The 22,200-nt window shown below is 47.1% G+C and overlaps 1 protein-coding gene across 4 annotated transcripts in view; it reads right to left on the bottom strand.

Annotated features, from left to right (window-relative positions):
- Nucleotides 1-22,200, bottom strand: part of DDX4 (DEAD-box helicase 4) — a 1,777,277-nt gene that overhangs the window by 1,504,792 nt on the left and 250,285 nt on the right. For all 4 annotated transcript variants that reach the window (XM_086960639.1, XM_086960640.1, XM_086960641.1 and 1 more), the window contains exon 5: nucleotides 4,122-4,163. In XM_086960639.1, coding sequence (XP_086816765.1) covers nucleotides 4,122-4,163 — 42 coding nt within the window. The remainder of the gene's footprint in view (nucleotides 1-4,121; nucleotides 4,164-22,200) is intronic.

Below are 22,200 nucleotides of genomic sequence, written 5' to 3'. Positions count from 1 at the left end.
CACTAGGATGAGTGTCATTGAGTGCTGCCGCAGTTTGCGCACCACCAGCGGTGCTGGAGGAAAAGCGTACGCAAATCTGCCTGACCAGTTCATCCATATCGCATTGCCCTGAGACTGCGGGTGTGGGAACCTGGGGGCAAAGGTTTGGCATTTTACGTTTTCCTTTGTGGCGAATAGGTCTATCTCTGGATGACCCCACTGCTGGAAATACGGTTGTAGCACCGAGGGATGCATCTCCCACTCGTGCATCTGATGGCTGTGCCCGCTGAGCAGGTCCGCCATCTGGTTGTCCTTGCCTGGGAGGTGTTCCGCCATGAGGAACATGTTTCTTTGAATGGCCCACTTCCACATGCTCTGGGCTAGGTGTGACAATTGTGGAGAGTGTACCCTCCCTGCTTCTGGATGTAATACATGGCAGTCATGTTGTCCGTCCGGATCAGCACGACTTTGTTGCACAAATACAATTTGAACGCCTTTATCGCCATGAAGATTACCATCAGGTCCAGAAGGTTGATGTGCATCTTCTGCTGCTGCGTCGTCCATAGTCCCTGCACTGTATAATGGAGAACATGCGCTCCCCAGCCCTGGAGAGATGCGTCCGTCGTCAGCACTATCTGTGGTACAGGCTCTTGGAACGGTCGTCCCCTGCAAAGGTTTTGTGTGTTCCACCAATGAGTTGTATGCACGACCTGTCACCAACACTAGGTCTTTTATATGTCCCTGTGCCTGGTTCCACTGTCGTGCCAAGCACTCCTGAAGCGGACGCATGTGTAGCCTCGCGTGAGGGACTATGAAGATGCAGGAGGCCATCAGCAGCATAAATACTTGCGCTGGGAGTGAGTGTTGGGGTCTGAATTTCGGAATCAGCAAATGCATGCTGTTGATTCTTTCTGAGTTTGGCTGTGCTGTTGCTGCCAGAGTGTTTATTTTCACTCCTAGGTACTGTTGTACATGTGCGGGTTGAAGATGAGATTTTGGGTAATTCAGTGAAAATCCTAGACTATGTAGGAGGTGAATCGTGCGGGACATGTGGCTGGCACATTGCTTGGCTGACTGCTTGGATAAGCCAGTCGTCCAGATAAGGATAGACATGGATGTGTTGTCTCCGAAGGTGCGCAGCTACTGTCGCCAAGCACTTGGTAAACACTCTGGGGGCTGTAGTGACCCCGATAGGCAGGACCTTGAACTGGTAATGCTGGTTGTTTATGGGGAACCTGAGTTATTTCCTGTGTCCTGGGTGAATTGGAATGTGGAAATATCTGGGGTTGCTAGGAAATCTCCCTGACTGAGCAATGGTAGAACTTGCTGCAAAGTGAGCATGTGAAAATGTTCTGACAAGATGTATTGGTTCAGGGGTCTGAGGTCTAGAATGGGCCTGAGAGACCCGTCCTTCTTTATGATTAAGAAGTACAGTGAGTACACCCCTGTACCCTGTTCTAAAGGCACGAGTTCTATGGCCCCTTTTTGCAGCATGCAGATGACTTCTTGCTGCAATAAGTGCATGTGCTCTGCGGACATAGGACGGTGCCTTGGGGGTATGTTGGGTGGAGTGGAGGTTAGTTCTAGACAATAGCCGTATTGGAAAAGTTGTCTCACCCACCTGTGTGGTAATGCCTTCCCAGCATGGCAGGAACTGCTGAAGTCTTCCCCCGACCGGTGTTATATGGTCTGGGGGGCAGTGACAAGACATCACTGTTTATTGGTGGCGGAGGATCTGGTATTATTTCCTCGTCCTCTGCCTTTGGTGCTGTTTCCACGGTATCCACCTCTATTGTTTTTGTTATAGGTGGTCTGTGTGCCTCCTTTGTTGTATTGGGCTTGCTGTGATGCTTGACCTCTAGAGGCTCCCCTGTTACCGGAGCGACGAATGGAACCGCCCCTGAACTGTTGTGACTGCAGAGCTCCCATGGATTTGGCTGTCTCAGTGACTTTCTTAGTTTTTTTCTAAGGTCGTGTCTACATCGGGACCAAATAGAAAGTCAGGGTTAAATAAAGGGTAGGGGGAACGCATAGCCCTCCTCCCTGGGTTGATTTTCAGACCTAGGTACCCCATTCCCGGGGTCCGGTGTTATGTTTATGGAAGGGACCATGCGCCACCGCCAACACACACACACACACCAACACAAACGCCAACACACACACGCCAACCAACACACACACAGGCCGATTTTAGCCTTTGGGGGCCCAGTGTTATTGGTAGAATGAAGAGGGCATGCAGCCCACTCCCTAGCCAATGTCAGCCCCAGGGACTACATCCCACAGCGCCTGACACTGTTTAAAGATGGGTGCCCACCTAGGACACACACCATAAAATCATTGAGGAACTATGGGGGGAGCCCCATGTCCACTGCAAGCAAGCCAGCATTGCTTCTGCCCGCAAGGAGCAGCTCCTAGTGATGCTCGCTCTGGGAGGGAGCACATTTTTGAGCTCCTTCTCTGCCCGCATCGGCGCAGGCAGAAAAAAAAATAAAATCAGAACTCTGCTCCCAGCGGGCGGGAGCATTTTTAAAGCTCCTGCCCGCTGGAAGCAGACTTTGTTTGCTCCTGCTTTGCGGGGGGTTTGAAACTGGTCACAGGTTTACCGGCCCACGTTGGTGCACATAGGGAAACTGCTATGTCCCAGAGGTGGACTCGTCTGGTCTAAGCTGCCCGGGGCCCATCTAATTTGTTCTGTTTTTTGCTGAGGCCGTCTCAGGAGTGAGGTGCTAAGTGAGCTGTCGGTGACAACACTGATCTTCACTCGGGTACAGAGATCAGGAGACCCTCTGATTCTGCAGTCAGGCTCCGGAAACTCCTCTTAAAAAATATCTTCTGGACACTCCACTTCGGAACCTGGCTGCTGAGGGCCAAGGCATTCTCCTTCTAACGTCTCAGCAAGCAGCCAGGCTCTCCGGTCTGAGGCAGACTTGCTGCTTCCATCATAAGACATGCAGCTTTGGGAGACTGGTGATTAGCTATACCATCCCTTGATCGCAGTAACTGAGAACTACGCAATACCTAACCCATGGTCAGAGAAGCAACTTGGAACTGGAACCAAGTAGGAAGCTTTGGGTCTAATTTTTATACAGTTTGCCAGCAGGAGTTGTTAGTGGATCCAATGGCTATAGTTCAGGCTGGTTTGATTTCATAATATCATGTTTCTGAAGTGGACAATTCTTTGTGTAAGGTAATGGCTCTCACAGCAGTGAGTGATATTGATGGCTACAAGCAGGATTACTCCTCTAACAAGCATATTAAGAATGATATTCTGCCCCTGGCTGCCACCAGCCTTCCTTGATGGCGACTCCAGGGAAATCTAAAGGTCCACAACCTACCTAGAAATGCCTATCCTTTCAACAACTGGATCTGCAGACTCGCCCCACACTCCTACAACTGTCCAAATGGGAGTGTTCATAAACGTTATCAGCAATCCACTGCTAAATGGGCTACACAATTTTAAAAGGCAATCCGGTCTCCTTCACAGATCTGCTTCTGTAGCTCAGGGATAGAGGCACTACACTTCCACTTTCTGGGTAGGTTTTTTATCAAATGCTCCATCTTATGGATGTCAGAACAAAGCAGAATCCAAAACGGATCCCGTGTCTAAGTATGCATACACTCACAACAAACATGGATTTCTGCTAGCAAGCATCATACCCCCAACAGGCCTTTACATACATGCGGGAATATCTGCACAATGTGTGGAAATGTGCTCTCAGCCCCCACACAGGAATTCACAAGTGCTCTCCCACCAAATGCTGTGATACCAAGCTCATTTGCAGTTGGTCAGGGGTTTTCGTCTATCTACCATGTAATGGTTATTCCGGTCTAGAAGAAACCACCTTTTAATTAGACCTTAGCATGATGAACAGCCTTTTGAACTATTTGAATTGGAGATGGGCTTAATGATACATTTCATGAAAAAGACAGTAAAAAAATCAATAGGGAGAAGGTAAAGTGTCAGATCTCCCAGCTTCTTTTAGAAAATGTTTTGGCATCAAAATGAAATTATTCAAGTAAGAATATCTTTTTTTCTGTATTATGCAGCATTAATTATGAGCAAATTAAATTACAAAAAGCCTACAGCCCATAGCAATGGAAATTTACACCATGAGAAAAGCTTTTGTAAGAACCAAACTTACCTCTACCAAAAAGGTTGGATCCTTCTCCATCAGAACGATTACCTTCAAGAAGAAAAAAAAAGCACCAATAATACTCTGTGAACATCTTATTTCTAGGTTGCTACAATTACTGCCAAGGCAGTCAACTATCAAGATATGAAACCCCAAAATCACATAGGCACCCTTGGGAAAAAACTGCCTAAAGACAACTTTGAGAAGATATATTTGAAAGCATTTTACAAGATAGCAGTGGATCTCACCAGTCTAGACCAAAAAAGAGCCACCACTGACAACCTTGCACAAAAAAGGAAGAGGAAAAAACAAAAACCTAGCCCTTGGTACTATGTTAAACTGAATAAAAAGTTAATAGTATAAGACCTGAGAGGCACACAAGGTCTAAGTAATCATTCACACATTCAACTTGATCCTTGCTTTTGAACCCAAATAATTTTTACTTTAGCAACCTGAAATTCCTAGTCACTACAGTCAAACTGTGCCAATTCATATCCTAAAGAACGAGTTACTTACCTTCGGTAACAATGTATCTGGTAGACACACAGTAGCCCCAGATTCCTTAACTTTCCCAGGGGTCAGACTGGATCCAGAAAACTTTCCGCAGAAGCACCTCTGCGCCCGGACGTCTACAGACATGACATCAGCGGAGCCATATATGCCCCTACGGGCGCGCAGACTTCAGTTTCTGTTGGAGAAACTTTTCCGTGCCATAACGCGGACCCACCACCAAAAACTGAGAGAATAAGGGTACAGTGTGCAAAAATTATGAAAAAAGGGAAAGAAATTGAAAGGTGAAAAACAGCACCATAAAGGACAATGCAAGGCACTGTATTTTGAAAAGGCAAGACAGGAAAGAGCAGAGCACCGCTCTGAGAAGCAACCCCACAAAAGTGAATGCCTAACCACCTTCGGCGGTAGATGAAGTGAAAACAGCATGGCAGACAACAAAGTCCGCAACCATAATGTATAACGGTGAAGGACATCAAGTCCGGAACACAGGATCAAGGACAATTTACCACAAGACGTCACCAGAAAGACGTCGTAACCCCAACAAGAAACTTATAGAATGTGGCACAGCCAATAGACTTGAACCAATGGGTCGCATGTGTGGTAACAGACCCCAAGGCGATGAAGGGGAGAGCAGGGTGGGAAGAAACATGAATAGATTTCACACCGTACAATCCAGGCATAGGGTTGGAAAGGACATATGAGCATACCAGCCAATCCAGAGAATGGGCAGAGTAGAGCAATGAAAACAGAATTGAGCATGCTGTTTCGGAGTGAAGAGAAAATGTAACCCTGCAGAAGGGGTCAAGCCACCCAGAGCGAGGAGAGTATAGAAATCCAAACCTGAAAAGGTCCTCACAGAACCTGGAGGATTGGGCTGGCGTTAAGGAATCTGCAGCTAGACTGTGTCTCTACCAGATACATTGTTACCGAAGATAAGTAACTCATTCATCTGATAGACATCGAGATGCAGATTACTCAACTTAGAATAGATACCAAAGCCCTACCCTTAGAGGAGGCGGGTCTGCGACTGAACCCAATCAAGTTCCGGAAGGAACGTAGCAGTCAACAAGGTGACGAAAAACGGCGGGGACCGCAAGCCAGCGCAGCCACACCATACCATTAAAGAGCAGAACACATTGGGAGGCAAAGACACCACAAGCCGCCCAAGAACAGCATGAAAACCCTGTATGTATACCGGGTGAGAAAAAGAAGACACATACTAGATATGTTGGTGTAAAAAGGAAAGTTCATTACTTCGCAAAGAAGTGGAACTGAACCTAGGGTCTGATAGATCTGCAGGTTCCGGCTTCCCGCCTTAAGTAAGTTAGCCCCAGAGAGATGGCAACTGGTATGACAGTCAGCGCATACCGGTCTAGTATGCACAACAGCGGAAAGAAGCGCTGTTGAAACCTGCACCAGCTACAATACTTGTGACAGCATTGGCAGGATGCCAACCCATGGCCAGAAAGTGCCAGTAGTACTAGAAACAAAAGACACACCAGTACGTAGTCTGTAACAGACATGTGAAAGGGCCGACGGCAACCAGTAGAAGCGCCCAAAACAGGACTACAGTAACAATGATAGTCAAGCGGAAGACTGGAAAGTACATAAGCATACCGTGTGGACGCTAGAACCGCATGAAGTGTAGCAAACACCCTCCTGTAGGGTAGCATGAGCAGCCCAGATGCGAGAGACGCAATAGCAAGAAGACAACCAGCAAAAAAGGGCACCAGACAAGCCGGACACCCACATAAGAGCTCGTAGTACAAGCACACCGGATCAAGGACCAGAGACACCACATGAAGTAACGTTGCCTGCATGATTCCGCTGTGTAAGAGCACAGAGCAGATATAGAATAAGAAGAAAGACGTTCAAAAATGAAGCCTAACAACTAGGGTACGCAAAAAGTACCAACGGTCATGTGGAAGCCGAACAGGACAGGACAATGCTCAGGCCCATAAGCGACATCCACCCCTTGCCCGGGAGGAGCAACCGTTCCCCACAAGACAGATGAGGAGATGGAACTAGTCAAGATAGTGGAAACAGTCAGGGGCAACCTAAAGGTCCTGTGACCCAAAAAGCAAGTATCCGGAAGAGAAAACTCCCCTTGAGAGTGTTACAGTTTGAACCCAAAGCAGAAGCGTGGAAAACACCTGTTCCGAAGCAGCAGGGAATGTGGAAAAACTGCTGTTGGAAAAGTGGCCTGAAAACTAGGCCATAAGACAATGTACAGCAAAGAAGTACATGATAAGTCCGCTACCTTGAAAGACAAGCACTGTAAGGTCTGACGATAGAAGCAACCACGCAAACACCATTTGAGAGCATACATACCAGGGTGTACCCAAGTTTGCGCCAATAGTAATAAGCGTTTCCGTACAGCGGCTTTTGTCCCTGGCGCAAAACAAGGACAATTCAGAAAAGGGGGTGGTGATGGACAGAGTATCTGAATTAAACAGAACACTCCTACCCAGTCAACAGATCAGGGCTTGATCCATCACCGTTTTTTAGCTCACTGCACCATCCCAGCTCAGAACCTGGCTACATGCAAATTAGTCTGTCCCTGGCCCAGTGCATCATGGGAACAGGGCAGACCAAACTACCAAGCCAATTCTTATACTGGAAAGGAAACAAGCTTCCGGGGACCGGTTTCTGGCATTACAGCCGTCTTCGGCCCGGCTTGCTTGAATCCTGATAGTGCAGTGAGCAAGGGACTCACATCTGAGTATACCCTTCCACGCTTATGGTGGACAAAACGATTCAGAAAAGGGGGTGGTGATGGACAGAGTATCTGAATTAAACAGAACACTCGTACCCAGTCAAAACAAGGACAGGGTGTCAGCCGTGAAAGAACTGTGCCTGAACTGAAGAAAACAAGCGCCCAAGAGACAGTGGCCGTCAAAAGAAGAGCAGCCATGATAGACCAGAGTTTCACTGCAGCTCTGAAAAAACAGACATTGTCAAGGAAGGCGAGGTAGAGGCCGAATGGTAAGGAACCCAAGCTGAGGATTAGAAGCACTACAGAGAACTGGAGCCAATTGCAACGGTAGTGCAATAGAGCGATGCCAACGTTAGGATCACAGCAAAAAAATGGGACAGCCTGACCCCACAGCAAAACAAGCATTTGCAATGCAATAGGTCTCGCATTAGGAAAGTTTTAGCTATTGGCATTGTCAATGACAAATTCTTTATTTATGTGTTAGTTTTGAAAATAGATACATTAGTAGCAGTAATTTACAATGCCAATAGCTTACCCCCTTCCATGCTGGTGACGAACCCCAGCCGTCACGCTCTGCGGCGCTCGTGTGCTGATGACGGCTGGAGTTCGTCACGGCCCCGCCCTGTTCTTTTGTTTACAGCACAGCGGCGGAAACGGCCCAGCATGGAAGGGGTTAAACTTTCGCAATAGTGACACCTATAGCATTTGTAATGCAATATGTGTTGAGTGTTTTTTGTGTTTTGTTATGCTATGTTTTGTTATGCTATACTATGTATTGTTATGCTATGTTTTGGTATGCTATGCTATGTTTTGTTTAGTTATGCTATGCTGTTTTGTTTAGTTATGCAATGCTATCTATTATGTTATGTTATGTTTTGCTGTGCTTTATGCTAAGCTATGTTTTGCTATCCTAGGTTTCATTGTGTTTTGTTATGCTTTTTTGTGTTATGCTATGCTTTATTTTGTTCTGCTATGTTTTGTTATGCTATGCTTTGTAATGCTATGCTTTCTTGTGTTTTGTTATATGCTATGCTTTATGTTATGCTAGGTTTTGTTTTGTTATGCTATTTCTTGTTATGCTATGCTTTGTTATGCTATGTTTTGTTGTGTTATGTTATGCTATTTCTTGTTATGCTATGCTTTGTTATGCTATGTTTTGTTGTGTTATGTTATGCTATATTTTGTGATGATGTTTTGTTGTGCTATGTTTAATAGTGCTATGTTTAATAGTGCTATGTTTAATAGTGCTATGTTTAATAGTGCTATGTTTAATAGTGCTATGCTTTGCTATGCTAGGTTTTGCTATGCTAGGTTTTGCTATGCTAGGTTTTGCTATGCTAGGTTTTGCTATGCTAGGTTTTCCTATGCTAGGTTTTCCTATGCTAGGTTTTCCTATGCTAGGTTTTCCTATGCTAGGTTTTGCTGTGTTTTATTATGCTATGTTGTGTTGAGTTTTGCTATGCTGTGCTTTGTTATGCTATGCTATGCTATCTTTTGTTATGCTGTTTCGTTGTGCTTTGTAATGCTATGCTTTGTAATGCTATGCTTTGTAATGCTATGCTTTGCTATGCTATGCTTTGTAATGCTATGCTATGCTTTGTAATGCTATGCTATGCTTTGTAATGCTATGCCATGCTTTGTAATGCTATGCTATATGCCATGCTATGCTTTGTTTTGTAATGCTAGGTTTGTTTTGTTATGCTATGTTTTGTTGTGTTGTGTTTTGTTATGCCATGCTATGTTTTGCTATGCTATGTTTGGCGGTGCTATGTTTTGTTGTGCTATGTTTTGTTGTGCTATGTTTTGTTGTGCTATGCTGTTTTGCTATTCTCTGATTAGCTGTGCTATGTTTCAGTGTGTTTTGTTATGATATGCTATGTTTTGTTATGCTGTTTTGTTGTGTTATGCTATTTATTTTGTTATGCTATGCTTTGTTATGCTATGCTATGTTTTGTTATGCTATACTAGGTTTTGTTATGCTATACTAGGTTTTGTTATGCTATACTAGGTTTTGTTATGCTATACTAGGTTCTGTTATGCTATTCTATACTAGGTTTTGCTATGCTATGCTATGCTTTTCTATCCTCGTGTGTGGTTGTGTGTGTGGTGTGTGTATGTAGGGTTGTGTGTGTATGTAGGGTTGTGTGTATGTAGGGTTGTGTGTGTATGTAGGGTTGTGTGTGTATGTAGGGTTGTGTGTGTATGTAGGGTTGTGTGTGTATGTAGGGTTGTGTGTGTGGGGTAGTGTGTGTGGGGTAGTGTGTGGGGGGTAGTGTGTGGGGGTAGTGTGTGGGGGTAGTGTGTGGGGGGTAGTGTGGTGGGGGTAGTGTTGTGGGGGTAGTGTGTGTGGGGGTAGTGTGTGTGGGGGTAGTGTGTGTGGGGGGTAGTGTGAGGGGGGTAGTGTGTGGGGGGGGGTAGTGTGTGGGGGGGTAGTGTGTGGGGGGGGTAGTGTGTGGGGGGGTAGTGTGTGGGGGGGTAGTGTGTGTGGGGGGTAGTGTGTGTGGGGGGTAGTCTGTGTGGGGGGTAGTGTGTGTGGGGGGTAGTGTGTGGGGGGTAGTGTGTGGGGGGTAGTGTGTGGGGGGGGTAGTGTGTGGGGGGGGTAGTGTGTGGGGGGGGTAGTGTGTGGGGGGGGTAGTGTGTGGGGGGGGGTAGTGTGTGGGGGGTAGTGTGTGTGGGGGTAGTGTGTGTGGGGGTAGTGTGTGTGGGGGTAGTGTGTGTGGGGGTAGTGTGTGTGGGGGTAGTGTGTGTGGGGGTAGTGTGTGTGGGGGTAGTGTGTGTGGGGGTAGTGTGTGGGGGTAGTGTGTGTGGGGGTAGTGTGTGTGGGGGTAGTGTGTGGGGGTAGTGTGTGGGGGTAGTGTGTGTGGGGGTAGTGTGTGTGGGGGGTAGTGTGTGTGGGGGGTAGTGTGTGTGGGGGGAAGTGTGTGTGGGGGGAAGTGTGTGTGGGGGGAAGTGTGTGTGGGGGGAAGTGTGTGTGGGGGGAAGTGTGCGTGGGGGGGTAGTGTGCGTGGGGGGGTAGTGTGCGTGGGGGGGTAGTGTGCGTGGGGGGGTAGTGTGCGTGGGGGGTAGTGTGCGTGGGGGGGTAGTGTGCGTGGGGGGGTAGTGTGCGTGGGGGGTAGTGTGCGTGGGGGGTAGTGTGCGTGGGGGGTAGTGTGCGTGGGGGTGGTGTGTGTGGGGGTGGTGTGTGTGGGGGTTGTGTGTGTGGGGGGGTTGTGTGTGTGGGGGTTGTGTGTGGGGGGGGTTGTGTGTGGGGGGGGTTGTGTGTGGGGGGGTTGTGTGTGGGGGGGGTTGTGTGTGGGGGGGGGTTGTGTGTGTGGGGGGTTGTGTGTGTGGGGGGTTGTGTGTGTGGGGGGGTTGTGTGTGTGGGGGGGTTGTGTGTGTGGGGGGGTTGTGTGTGTGGGGGGTTGTGTGTGTCTGTGTGGGTGTTAGAAATGGGATTTCTGGTTGGCTAAGGCTTGCGCCAAAGCCAGGCAGAAACCACCTTTCTAAGTCAGGGCATGGAAGTCACCCGCCAAGATAACCCCTGCTCACCCTCTTGGTAGCTTGGCTTATCTCAGAGGCGATGGGTAAAGCATTTGTTATGCTTTGTTTTGCTATGCTATGCTTTGTTTTGCTATGCTATGCTTTGTATTGCTATGCTTTGTTTTGCTATGCTATGCTTTGTATTGCTATGCTTTGTTTTGCTATGCTATGCTTTGTATTGCTATGCTTTGTTTTGCTATGCTATGCTTTGTATTGCTATGCTTTGTTTTGCTATGCTATGCTTTGTATTGCTATGCTATGCTTTGTATTGCTATGCTTTGTTTTGCTATGCTATGCTTTGTATTGCTATGCTATGCTTTGTATTGCTATGCTTTGTTTTGCTATGCTATGCTTTGTATTGCTATGCTTTGTTTTGCTATGCTGTTTTGTTATGATATGCTATGTTTTGTTATGCTGTTTTGTTGTGTCATGCTATGCTTTGTTTTGCTATGCTATGCTTTGTATTGCTATGCTTTGTTTTGCTATGCTATGCTTTGTATTGCTATGCTATGCTTTGTTTTGCTATGCTATGCTTTGTATTGCTATGCTATGCTTTGTATTGCTATGCTATGCTTTGTATTGCTATGCTTTGTTTTGCTATGCTATGCTTTGTATTGCTATGCTATGCTTTGTATTGCTATGCTTTGTTTTGCTATGCTATGCTTTGTATTGCTATGCTATGCTTTGTATTGCTATGCTTTGTTTTGCTATGCTATGCTTTGTATTGCTATGCTATGCTTTGTATTGCTATGCTTTGTTTTGCTATGCTATGCTTTGTATTGCTATGCTTTGTTTTGCTATGCTGTTTTGTTATGATATGCTATGTTTTGTTATGCTGTTTTGTTGTGTCATGCTATGCTTTATTTTGTTATGCTATGCTTTGTTATGCTATGTTTTGTTGTGTTTTGTTATGCTATGCTATACTAGGTTTTGTTATGCTATGCTATACTAGGTTTTGTTATGCTATGCTATACTAGGTTTTGTTATGCTATGCTATACTAGGTTTTGTTATGCTATGCTATACTAGGTTTTGTTATGCTATTCTATACTAGGTTTTGTTATGCTATTCTGTTTTGTTTTGCTATGCTATGCTTTGCAGTGTCTGTGGAGGGCAGTGTCTGTGGAGGGCAGTGTCTGTGGAGGGCAGTGTCTGTGGAGGGCAGTGTCTGTGGAGGGCAGTGTCTGTGGAGGGCAGTGTCTGTGGAGGGCAGTGTCTGTGGAGGGCAGTGTCTGTGGAGGGCAGTGTCTGTGGAGGGCAGTGTCTGTGGAGGGCAGTGTCTGTGGAGGGCAGTGTCTGTGGAGGGCAGTGTCTGTGGAGGGCAGTGTCTGTGGAGGGCAGTGTCTGTGGAGGGCAGTGTCTGTGGAGGGCAGTGTCTGTGGAGGGCAGTGTCTGTGGAGGGCAGTGTCTGTGGAGGGCAGTGTCTGTGGAGGGCAGTGTCTGTGGAGGGCAGTGTCTGTGGAGGGCAGTGTCTGTGGAGGGCAGTGTCTGTGGAGGGCAGTGTCTGTGGAGGGCAGTGTCTGTGGGGGGCAGTGTCTGTGGGGGGCAGTGTCTGTGGGGGGCAGTGTCTGTGGGGGGCAGTGTCTGTGGGGGGCAGTGTCTGTGGGGGGCAGTGTCTGTGGGGGGCAGTGTCTGTGGGGGGCAGTGTCTGTGGGGGGCAGTGTCTGTGGGGGGCAGTGTCTGTGGGGGGCAGTGTCTGTGGGGGGCAGTGTCTGTGGGGGGCAGTGTCTGTGGGGGGCAGTGTCTGTGGGGGGCAGTGTGTGTGGGGGGTAGTGTGTGTGGGGGGGTAGTGTGTGTGGGGGGGTAGTGTGTGTGGGGGGGTAGTGTGTGTGGGGGGGTAGTGTGTGTGGGGGGTAGTGTGTGTGGGGGGGTAGTGTGTGTGGGGGGGTAGTGTGTGTGGGGGGGTAGTGTGTGTGGGGGGGTAGTGTGTGTGGGGGGGTAGTGTGTGTGGGGGGGTAGTGTGTGTGGGGGGGTAGTGTGTGTGGGGGGGTAGTGTGTGTGGGGGGGTAGTGTGTGTGGGGGGTAGTGTGTGTGGGGGGTAGTGTGTGTGGGGGGTAGTGTGTGTGGGGGGTAGTGTGTGTGGGGGGTAGTGTGTGTGGGGGGTAGTGTGTGTGGGGGGTAGTGTGTGTGGGGGGTAGTGTGTGTGGGGGGTAGTGTGTGAGGGGGGTAGTGTGTGAGGGGGTAGTGTGTGAGGGGGGTAGTGTGTGAGGGGGGTAGTGTGTGAGGGGGTAGTGTGTGAGGGGGGTAGTGTGTGTGGGGGGGTAGTGTGTGTGGGGGGGGTAGTGTGTGTGGGGGGGTAGTGTGTGTGGGGGGGTAGTGTGTGTGGGGGGGTAGTGTGTGTGGGGGGTAGTGTGTGTGGGGGGTAGTGTGTGGGGGGTAGTGTGTGGGGGGGGGGTTAGTGTGTGTGGGGGGTAGTGTGTGTGGGGGTAGTATCTGTGGAGGGTGTGTGTGGAGGGTAGTGTGTGTGTGTGTGGGGGGGGGTAGTGTGTATGGGGGGGTTGTGTGTGTGGGGGGTTGTGTGTGGGGGGGGGTTGTGTGTGTCTGTGTGAGTGTTAGAAATGGGATTTCTGGTTGTCTAAGGCTTGCGCCAAAGCCAGGCAGAAACCACCTTTCTAAGTCAGGGCAAGGAAGTCACCCGCCAAAATAACCCCTGCTCACCCTCTTGATAGCTTGGCTTATCTCAGAGGCGATGGGTAAAGCATTTGCACACGCACCCACCAGCAACAAAATCCCAGGCCCCCCACAAAAGGAACTACACACCAGGGTATATGTAAAAATAGCCTTTGTATTATCAGAACACATCAGAATCATAATCACAGGATGTACATTGTGCCAACTGGCTCGGGCAATATTTACAAGGGATTATGTACATGGGACAGGGCCACATGGACCACTATAAGCAAACAAGTAGATTCTATCAATGTGAATGCATGAATAATTTTTTGTGTTTTTTTATATATAAATAGGTGTAGAATATATCTATACAGTGGACAAAAGTGCCTCTCTACAAATGGCAGAAAGAGGGCACTATGTGTTAAAATACCCCTCACACACTATGAATCCCATAGTGTCATTCTCAAATCATTGGGGTCTTCATGTCCCTCTACGGGGCAGGGCGTGCTCCAACCTACGTGATGTGCGGGACCACTTAGATATTTGACGATAGGCTATGTGATAGGTGCAGACAGTGGTGATTGATAGGGAGTGTAGGGGCCTATACAAGTGATGATTAGTGCAAAAAAAGAGTTAAAAAAAATTCCCTGGCTAGTCGAAAAAATTAATTTAATGGCTTCGCCGGCTGGGAACGTTAAAAAGGGTTTAGTAAGTAGAACAAAACGTGTAGTCTACTTATGTCGACATGACATGTTTCGTAGGCAGTCCCCTCCTGCCTAGTCATCAGGACCTCTGTTTGTCCCTACAGAAAAGTACTCAGTTTTTGACTAAATGTAGTGAGCCTTTTGTCCTAGGACCCGGCAGCAAAAATCGTTCTGTCTGGACTTGCTTCTGGGCTTGAGTTAGCCCAAGCGAAGCTCTTTTGAAACAAGACCTGTTGTGGCCTCTGTAAAGGAAATGGGGGAAAAAACAAAACATTTGAGACAAACTATGTTGTGGATTCACTGATTGCGTGAGTCACAATGTGGCATAGTACCCACATATCAATACACTATATATGCCTTCAAATTCATATTGAAACAGTGAGATATGATTTATACCCCTTGGTTAGTTGGTAAATACTTCAACACGAGTCGGAGCTCACACTTCGACCCCCATCACACACACACATTCACACTGAATAAAACAAGAGGTTCCAAACTTGGTGTTCGTTAAAAAAGAGGTAATTCTGGGTCAAAACCAATGTGGATTTAATGGTAAAGACAAAATTGTTCATTTGAAGAAAATTAACAAGCATCCGTCCGTACTTGGTATGACTGTTAAAACGCATACATTCAGCCAGTCAGTGCCACGCTTAGTGAGCCTGCGTCTTCGGGCTTTTGCGGTAGTCAAGAAATAATTATAAAATAAGCAGATTCGTACTGGCTTTTAGGAAATGCAAAATTAAGGCGATTCATCTAGACAAGCATCCGTCCGCACTGATGTCTAATTCAGAATACATACATTGGCAGATGTGTACCGTGCCTCATGAGCCTGCGTCTAGGGCATTAGCGGCTTACTGTGGAGACAATTGTGGAGTAACCACTCGAGGTGCCAGTGAAAGAGTGGCTTTTCTCACCAGTACAAGTAGAACAGTACCAGACCATGTTTTTACAGACCCGAGGTCAGGGTCTCACTTACGTGACCGCTTCAAGCTGAACAAGTCATTCCATACCCTTCGGCAGCTCCGATGAATTACCGGAGACGTGGCTGGTTCCGACATCTTATACCGGAAGTTGGCGCGCTGTGTCATGGTGATGCGGGACCTGTATGAAAGGCTAGAGTGCTAACAAAAACAAGCATTTGCAATGCAATAGGTCTCGTATTTACACAAGTTTGAGCTATTGGCATTGTAAATGACAATGCATTTTATTTATGTTTTTAAAACGAAAACAAAAATAAAAGTCATTCGGCCAGATTCATCAATGTCCCGATTTAAGAGTCCTTAATAGCGATTATTAAGGAATCGCTATTAAGGACTTGCAAATCGGGATTCATGTAGAAATCACAAAATAAATTGCGATTCCTACAGCCTCCTTATTTGCTAGCAATTTGCTAATCGCAAATAAGGATGCAATTTCAGGGTGCCAGCGGTGTCCAAAGGACACCCTTTAGCACCCCTGAAATGTCAATGTAGACTGATGTTGCGCACACATGTCCAAAGGACATGTGTGTGTGTAACATCCAACTTAGAAAAATGCACTAAACTGCATTTTTTTAAGTTTTTGCTATTTACCACGATGTCTGACTTCGCGGTAAATAGCGGCCAAAAATAGCGAATTCGCAATCTAAAAATCTTTAATGAATTGCATTTAAGGAATCTCAAATAGAGATTCCTTAAATGCAATTCCTCGCAATTTAGCGACTTCGCAATTAACGATTTCTGCATTTTGGATGATGAATCCCAAATGCAAAAATTTCGCTCGCAAAGGCCCAGATTCTCAGACCCTGGCCCTTTGCGAGCCCTTTTTCTTTGATGAATCTAGCGGATTGTTGTTTGCAATGTCAATAGCTCAAACTCGTGTAAATGCGAGACCTATTGCATTGCAAATGCTTGTTACACTTGCTAACATGGTCTGTGTATAGGTTGCACCTCATTACTACCAAATAAACACCCAAATATTGCAAAAAGCAACAGAAAGGTGAGAAGGCAACCTTTGCCAAGGGCCTTCCACTACAGAGCAACACATGTCGCTGTGATTTAGCAATCGTTGAAGCGTTTGAGCTAGAAACAATTTTTTGTGTTAGAATCTACATATTATGTAGCAGATGATGGGTTATCTGGCAAACGCGGCAACCCCAAATTACACAATCGCATCATTCTCGTGGTCCTGGTTATGGGACATGTAGTTTACCCTTTGCAGCTCAAAGTACGGCTGAAGTCCCAGCATGCAAAGGGCAGTTAGCCAGAGAGCTAGGGCTGGCTGGGAGTGTGGCCTACAACACCGGCCTTCTCAGCCGCAACGGTGATCAAGCTTGAATAAAACATGAGCAAGCCAGGGTTATGGTGCTGGGAATCTGACTCGAACAAAGCCAGGGTAAACCCGCAGGTTAAATCTGTCCTGGGAGAGTTTTCCTTTCGGTTGCAGCTGTAACCTGTGTGAGTCGAGGGAGCGGCCTGCCAGCAGCTATGCGTGGCATGTAGGCGAGCTCCTCTGTTTGCTTGAAGGGTGGGTGAATTACTGCCACCCCCTTAACAGTTTCAAGGTCTTGATCTCAGCAGGCCAGCTGGAATGGAGCAGTCTGTGCCCAGGGCCAGAGCTCCACCTCCCAGCAGCGTTGCAAGAGGCACAGAGAGCACAGGTTACTAGGCACTACATCACGGTGCCATAACATTCCACAAACCAGCTACCTCCTAATCACTTGATACAGCACCCAGACCATCTACCGCTCAATCACTTGTAACAGCCCTCAGACCAGCTACATCTCTGTGACTTGTAACAGCCCACAAGCCAGAAACTCATCAGCCCCTTATAACCGTCCACAGACCAGCCACCTCTCAATCCTTTGTTGCCTGTATCCTTGCCTGTGACCTTGTGCAGCTCTAAGCTAACCTTGGCTAGGTTTGCACTATACAAATTCCGCAGACATACATGCCCCTGGTTGCTTCTTTTCTTAAGATATTCCAGGTAGCGCTGCTCGGATCACAGAGCGCCTCCGAGCACTTTGCAAATACCATTTGTATTGTATCTGGAGCCCCTCTAACACGAGTTGCTTTGTTTATGAACATATTGAATGAGGTGTGCTGCTGAGACCAGATGACTGATGCTGCTGGTGACTGGAAGAGTACTTGATGGCACTGATATCACTGGTGTGATCTGCAGCCAGCTCTGTGGTTTTAGTCAAGACCGCTAGACATGCTGGGACTTGTAGTTCCTCTGTTTTCAATATGAGTTTGGGTCTTGAGGTGCTAACACCGTCTGAAGCTCATCCTCGTGACATGTGGGCCAGGTGACTGCTGTGATTTCCTGGGCGTTTTACAGTCCGCTTATTTTAAGTTTAAGCCACATGCAAAATTGGGTGATTGGCGCAGAGCGGGCGTTTTGTTGGATGAAACGCCAGTGCCCTTTAAAAACTAGGAGGAATACGATGTAGCTTTCTCTGCTGCATTCCCATTGTTAACATTTGTTGTCACAACAACCCACATAAGCATAAGATGGAGGATGGTTCTCTGTGGCTCTGAAAGCAACACGTAGATGTGAAGTACCTAGACCCGCTGACATTGGCTATAGGCTCACAGCTGTTATACATTTTCTTTTGTAATTTACGCACTTGTAATTTTCTACTCGTGTATCTTTACTGTTCCTATTGTGAAGCCCCCTGACGCCTTCGGGTAAAGTCCACGCTATAGAAAAACTATATAAAAACACTAAAATTAGTCGCATGCAATAATAAAAACTCACCGCCGCAGCCCGGCTTGAACAGGAAGCCAGGCAACCTGTGTTGGGACGGGGCGGGGCTGCAAAAAGACAGGAAGCAGACGGGAGCCTATCCCGCGCTCCTGTGCTGAAGCGCTCCTGTGCCCGTCAGCCGGAAGATTTGCGTGTCAGATAGCGGGGCTCCCGTGCTCGTGGAGAGCCCCGCCTGCTGCTGAGGATGACCCGCTGCCTGCAGAGGGAGAGAGGGACACACGAAAAGAACCCGGTGAGTGGGGTGTGAGGGGGGCGGGGGGGGATGTATGTGTGTGCGCGCGTCTGTGTGCGAGTGTGTGTTTGTGCGCGTGTGTGCCTGCGTGTGTGCCTGTGTGTGCGCGTGTGTCTGTATGCATGCATGCGTGCGTGTGTAAAAAGAGCCGATGACTGGTGGGGGGATGGAAAGTGAAAGTAACCAGCGCGCGTGTGTTTCAGTCTGTGTGGTGGCTGGCTGTGAGCGCACGGGAATATGGGCACGGCGCCGTGCGCGCCCACGAGGAGGAATCTGAGACAGCGAGGCGCGTGGGCGATCGCGGTCTCACATTACCCCAGACACGCCAACAAAAGGTCCATCGCTACGCTCGACCTAAAAAAGGCCGCGCCCAATGGGACGCTGCCGGGTGGAAGAGTCTGTTGCCTATTTCTGTCGCACCTTGTACAAATCTACTAGTTATTGCTGTGAACTTCAGAAAAACGATGTTCGATCTTATTAAATATAATAGGGCGGCACAGTCGTTTCAAAATGTAAAATTAACATACAGGCTATGACAGTAACCAGATATTCGTGAGCTTTTAGCCTGACTGCTTTGTTATCGCTAGTAGGGTCGCCTTAGGTCCATAGTTCCCCCATAGTGTTATGCAAAACCCTCAGGCAGCGGTGGGGAGTGGCGGGTGATAACCACAGGTACCTTTCAAAACGCAGGTGGGATCATTGGGTCCTTCTGAATTGGTCAAAAAATTGGCGATGCATGCTGAGTATTGTCCAAAGGAGGAGGGCAGAGAAAATTAAAGTTGTTCCCATAGAATGCCATCATTTAGACCGGTGTTGTTGGTGTCCAAACGGAACACCCACCTCTTTTTTCAGAAGCATTTCTTCTCTCGCCACTTGTTCTATTATGGTCCAAGAAATGTCTTCTGGTTTGTGCCCCATTTCCAGGAAATGTGCTGTCAGTTTTGTACTTGCTCGCCGACATTTGATTGTACTTATATGTTCCCCAATCCTGGTCTTTATTGCCCTTCTGGTCATTCCTACGTATTCTAGGTGGCAGGGGCAGGTGACTAGGTACACGACGTTGCTGCTATTACATGTGGTGAAACACCTCTAATCCCAGGTGGAACCGTTTTTGAAGGTCAGATTCTTGCTCTTTTTTGTCAAGCAGCAAACCTTACAATTGCCACATGGATGGTGGCCTTTAACGAAATCCGTTCCCTGGCTCTGGTTGGTATTTGTGTTTCTTGGTCTGGTGTGTACAAGCATATCTCTTATGCTTCTACCCCTCCTCACAATGATAGCGCTCCAACTTCCGGTATAAGATGTCGGACCAGTCGCGTCTCCGGTAAGTCATCGGAGCTGCCGAAGTGGATGGAATGACTTGGTCTGCTTGAAGTGGTCACGGAAGTGAGACCCTGACCTCGGGTCTGTAAAAACATGGTCTGATACTGTTCTACTTGTACTGGTGAGAAAAGCCACACTCTTTCACTGGCACCTCGAGTGATTACTCCACAATTGTCTCCACCGTAAGCCGCAAATGCCCTAGACGCAGGCTCATGAGGCACGGAACACATCTGCCAATGTATGTATTCTGAGCGTGACATCAGTGCGGACGGATGCCTGTCTAGATGAATCGCCTTAATTTTGCATTTCCTAAAAGCAAGTACGAATAGGCTTATTTTATAATTATTTCTTGACTACCGCAAAAGCCCGAAGACGCAGGCTCACTAAGCGTGGCACTGACGGGCTGAATGTATGCGTTTTAACAGTCATACCAAGTACGGACGGATGCTTGTTAATTTTCTTCAAATGAACCATTTTGTCTTTACCATTAAATCCATATTTGTTTTGACCCAGAATTAGCACTTTTTTTTACGAACACCAAGTTTGGAACCTCTTGTTTTATTCAGTGTGAATGTGTGTGTGTGATGTGGGTCGAAGTGTGAGCTCCGACTCGTGTTGAAGTATTTACCAACTAACCAAGGGGTATAAATCATATCTCACGGATTCAATATGAATTTGAAGGCATATATAGTGTATTGATATGTGGGTACTATGCCACATTGTGACTCACGCAATCAGTGAATCCAAAACATAGTTTGTCTCAAATGTTTTTTTTTTTTCCCTCATTTCCTTTACAGAGGCCACGAACAGGTCTTTTTTCAAAACAGCTTCGCTTGGGCCAACTCAAGCCCAGAAGCAAGACCAGACTGCCGATTTTTGCTGCCGGGTCCTAGGACAATAGGCTCACTACATTTAGTCAAAAACGGAGTACTTTTCTGTAGGGACAAACAGAGGTCCTGATGAGTAGGTAGGAGGGGACTGCCTACGAAACATGTCATGTCGACATAAGTACACTACACGTTTTGTTCTACTTACTAACCCCTTTTTAACGTTCCCAGCCGGCGAAGCCATTAAATTAATTTTTTCGACTAGCCAGGGAATTTTTTTAAACCTTTTTTAAACTAACCCTCACTTGTATAGGTCCCTACACTCCCTATCACTCACCACTGTCTGCACCAATCACATAGCCTATCGTCAAATAACTAAGTGCTCCCGCATATCACGCAGCTTGTAGCACGCCCCTCCCCGTAGAGGGACGGGAAGACCCCAATGATGGGAGAATGACACTATGGGATTTATAGTGTGTGAGGGGTATTTTAACAACACATAGTGCCCTCTTTCTGCCATTTGCAGAGAGGCACTTTTTCCCACTGTATAGATAGATAGTCTACACCTATTTATATATACAAAAAACACTAAAAATTATTCATGCATTCACATTGATAGAATCTACTTATTTGCTTATAACGTTCTGGAGGGTGATTCTATCATTGCCTCTACACTTCAAGTGATTTTTGGATCCACATGGACAACTGTCAGGAATAAGCACTTGGTAGAACTAGCACTTTGTAGCACCAAATAATCATTTATTTATTTTTGTATTTGATTTTCCAAGGTTTTATATAGTGCTACTGGACCCGGGGGCATCAGAACGCTTTACAAGATAGGTAAACAATTACAATAAAGTAAAACAATGTGCATAAAAACATGAGTTACACAAAATAGGGTAATAGAATGTGCTGGTTGTTTAAGGATGATGGAGATCAATAGAGGGTGGGAGTGTCGAAGTTCAGAGGGAGATGGGAGAGAAGAAAAGGGGAGAGGCAGAATGAGATGCGGGGAAGGGGTTGAGGAGGAGGCGAGAATTAGGGAGCAAGGAGTGTAGAGAGTCAGATAGTGTGGTTAGGTTCCCCCAATATTTGTTGTGAATCAGTATTTTCAGTCTTTTTTGAAGAGAGGGTAGGAGGGGTTGCAGCGAAGATCTTTGGGGAGAGAGTTCCAGATCGAGGAGGCGTTCCCAGAAAAAGCAGGAGATTGGGTTTTTTTGTGCTGGAGTCTGGGAGAGATTAGGACAAGGGAGTTGGTGCTCCTCAGGGACCTGGAGCATCCAGCTTTTTTCAGTTTCTCAGCCAGGTATGAGGGGGTGCTTAGGTGAAGGGCTTTGTGCGTGATACATGCAATCTTGTAGGTGGATCTACCTTCTATTGGGAGCCAATTGAGGTTTTCAAGGACCGGTGAGATGTGGTAGAATTTTTTACCATCAGAGATAAGTCTGGAGGCAAGGTTGAGGACAGATTTGAGCAGTGCTAGGTGGGCTTTAGGAGTGCCAGCGAGTATGGCATTACCATAGTCAATACAGGAAAGGACAAGCGATTGGACAATGGTTTTAAAGTCGTCTGCTGGTATGAAAGGTTTGAGTTTTTTGAGGTGGTGGAGGGTGAAGAGGGCACCCTTGGCGGCATTTTTGATGTGTGGTATGAGATTCATGTTATGGTCAATGCTCATGCCTAGGGATTTGACAGTGTTCGAGGGGGAGAGGGGGTAGTTGAGAGCTGTAATATCCTTGATCCAGAGGTGAATGGGGAGGGAGTTGTTTTTAGGAGTGAAAAGGATGATTTCAGTTTATTGGGGGTTTAGTTTGAGATGATTAAGATGGAACCAGGCTTGGATTTTAATCAGGGTCTCGTTGAGGTGAAGGATGTCATTGTGAGATTTAATCCTGT

Source organism: Lissotriton vulgaris, chromosome 3_1 (genome assembly GCF_964263255.1).
Source record: "Lissotriton vulgaris chromosome 3_1, aLisVul1.2, whole genome shotgun sequence".
NCBI classification, from domain to species: domain Eukaryota; kingdom Metazoa; phylum Chordata; class Amphibia; order Caudata; family Salamandridae; genus Lissotriton; species Lissotriton vulgaris.
This window is presented reverse-complemented; position numbering and strand designations above follow the sequence as displayed.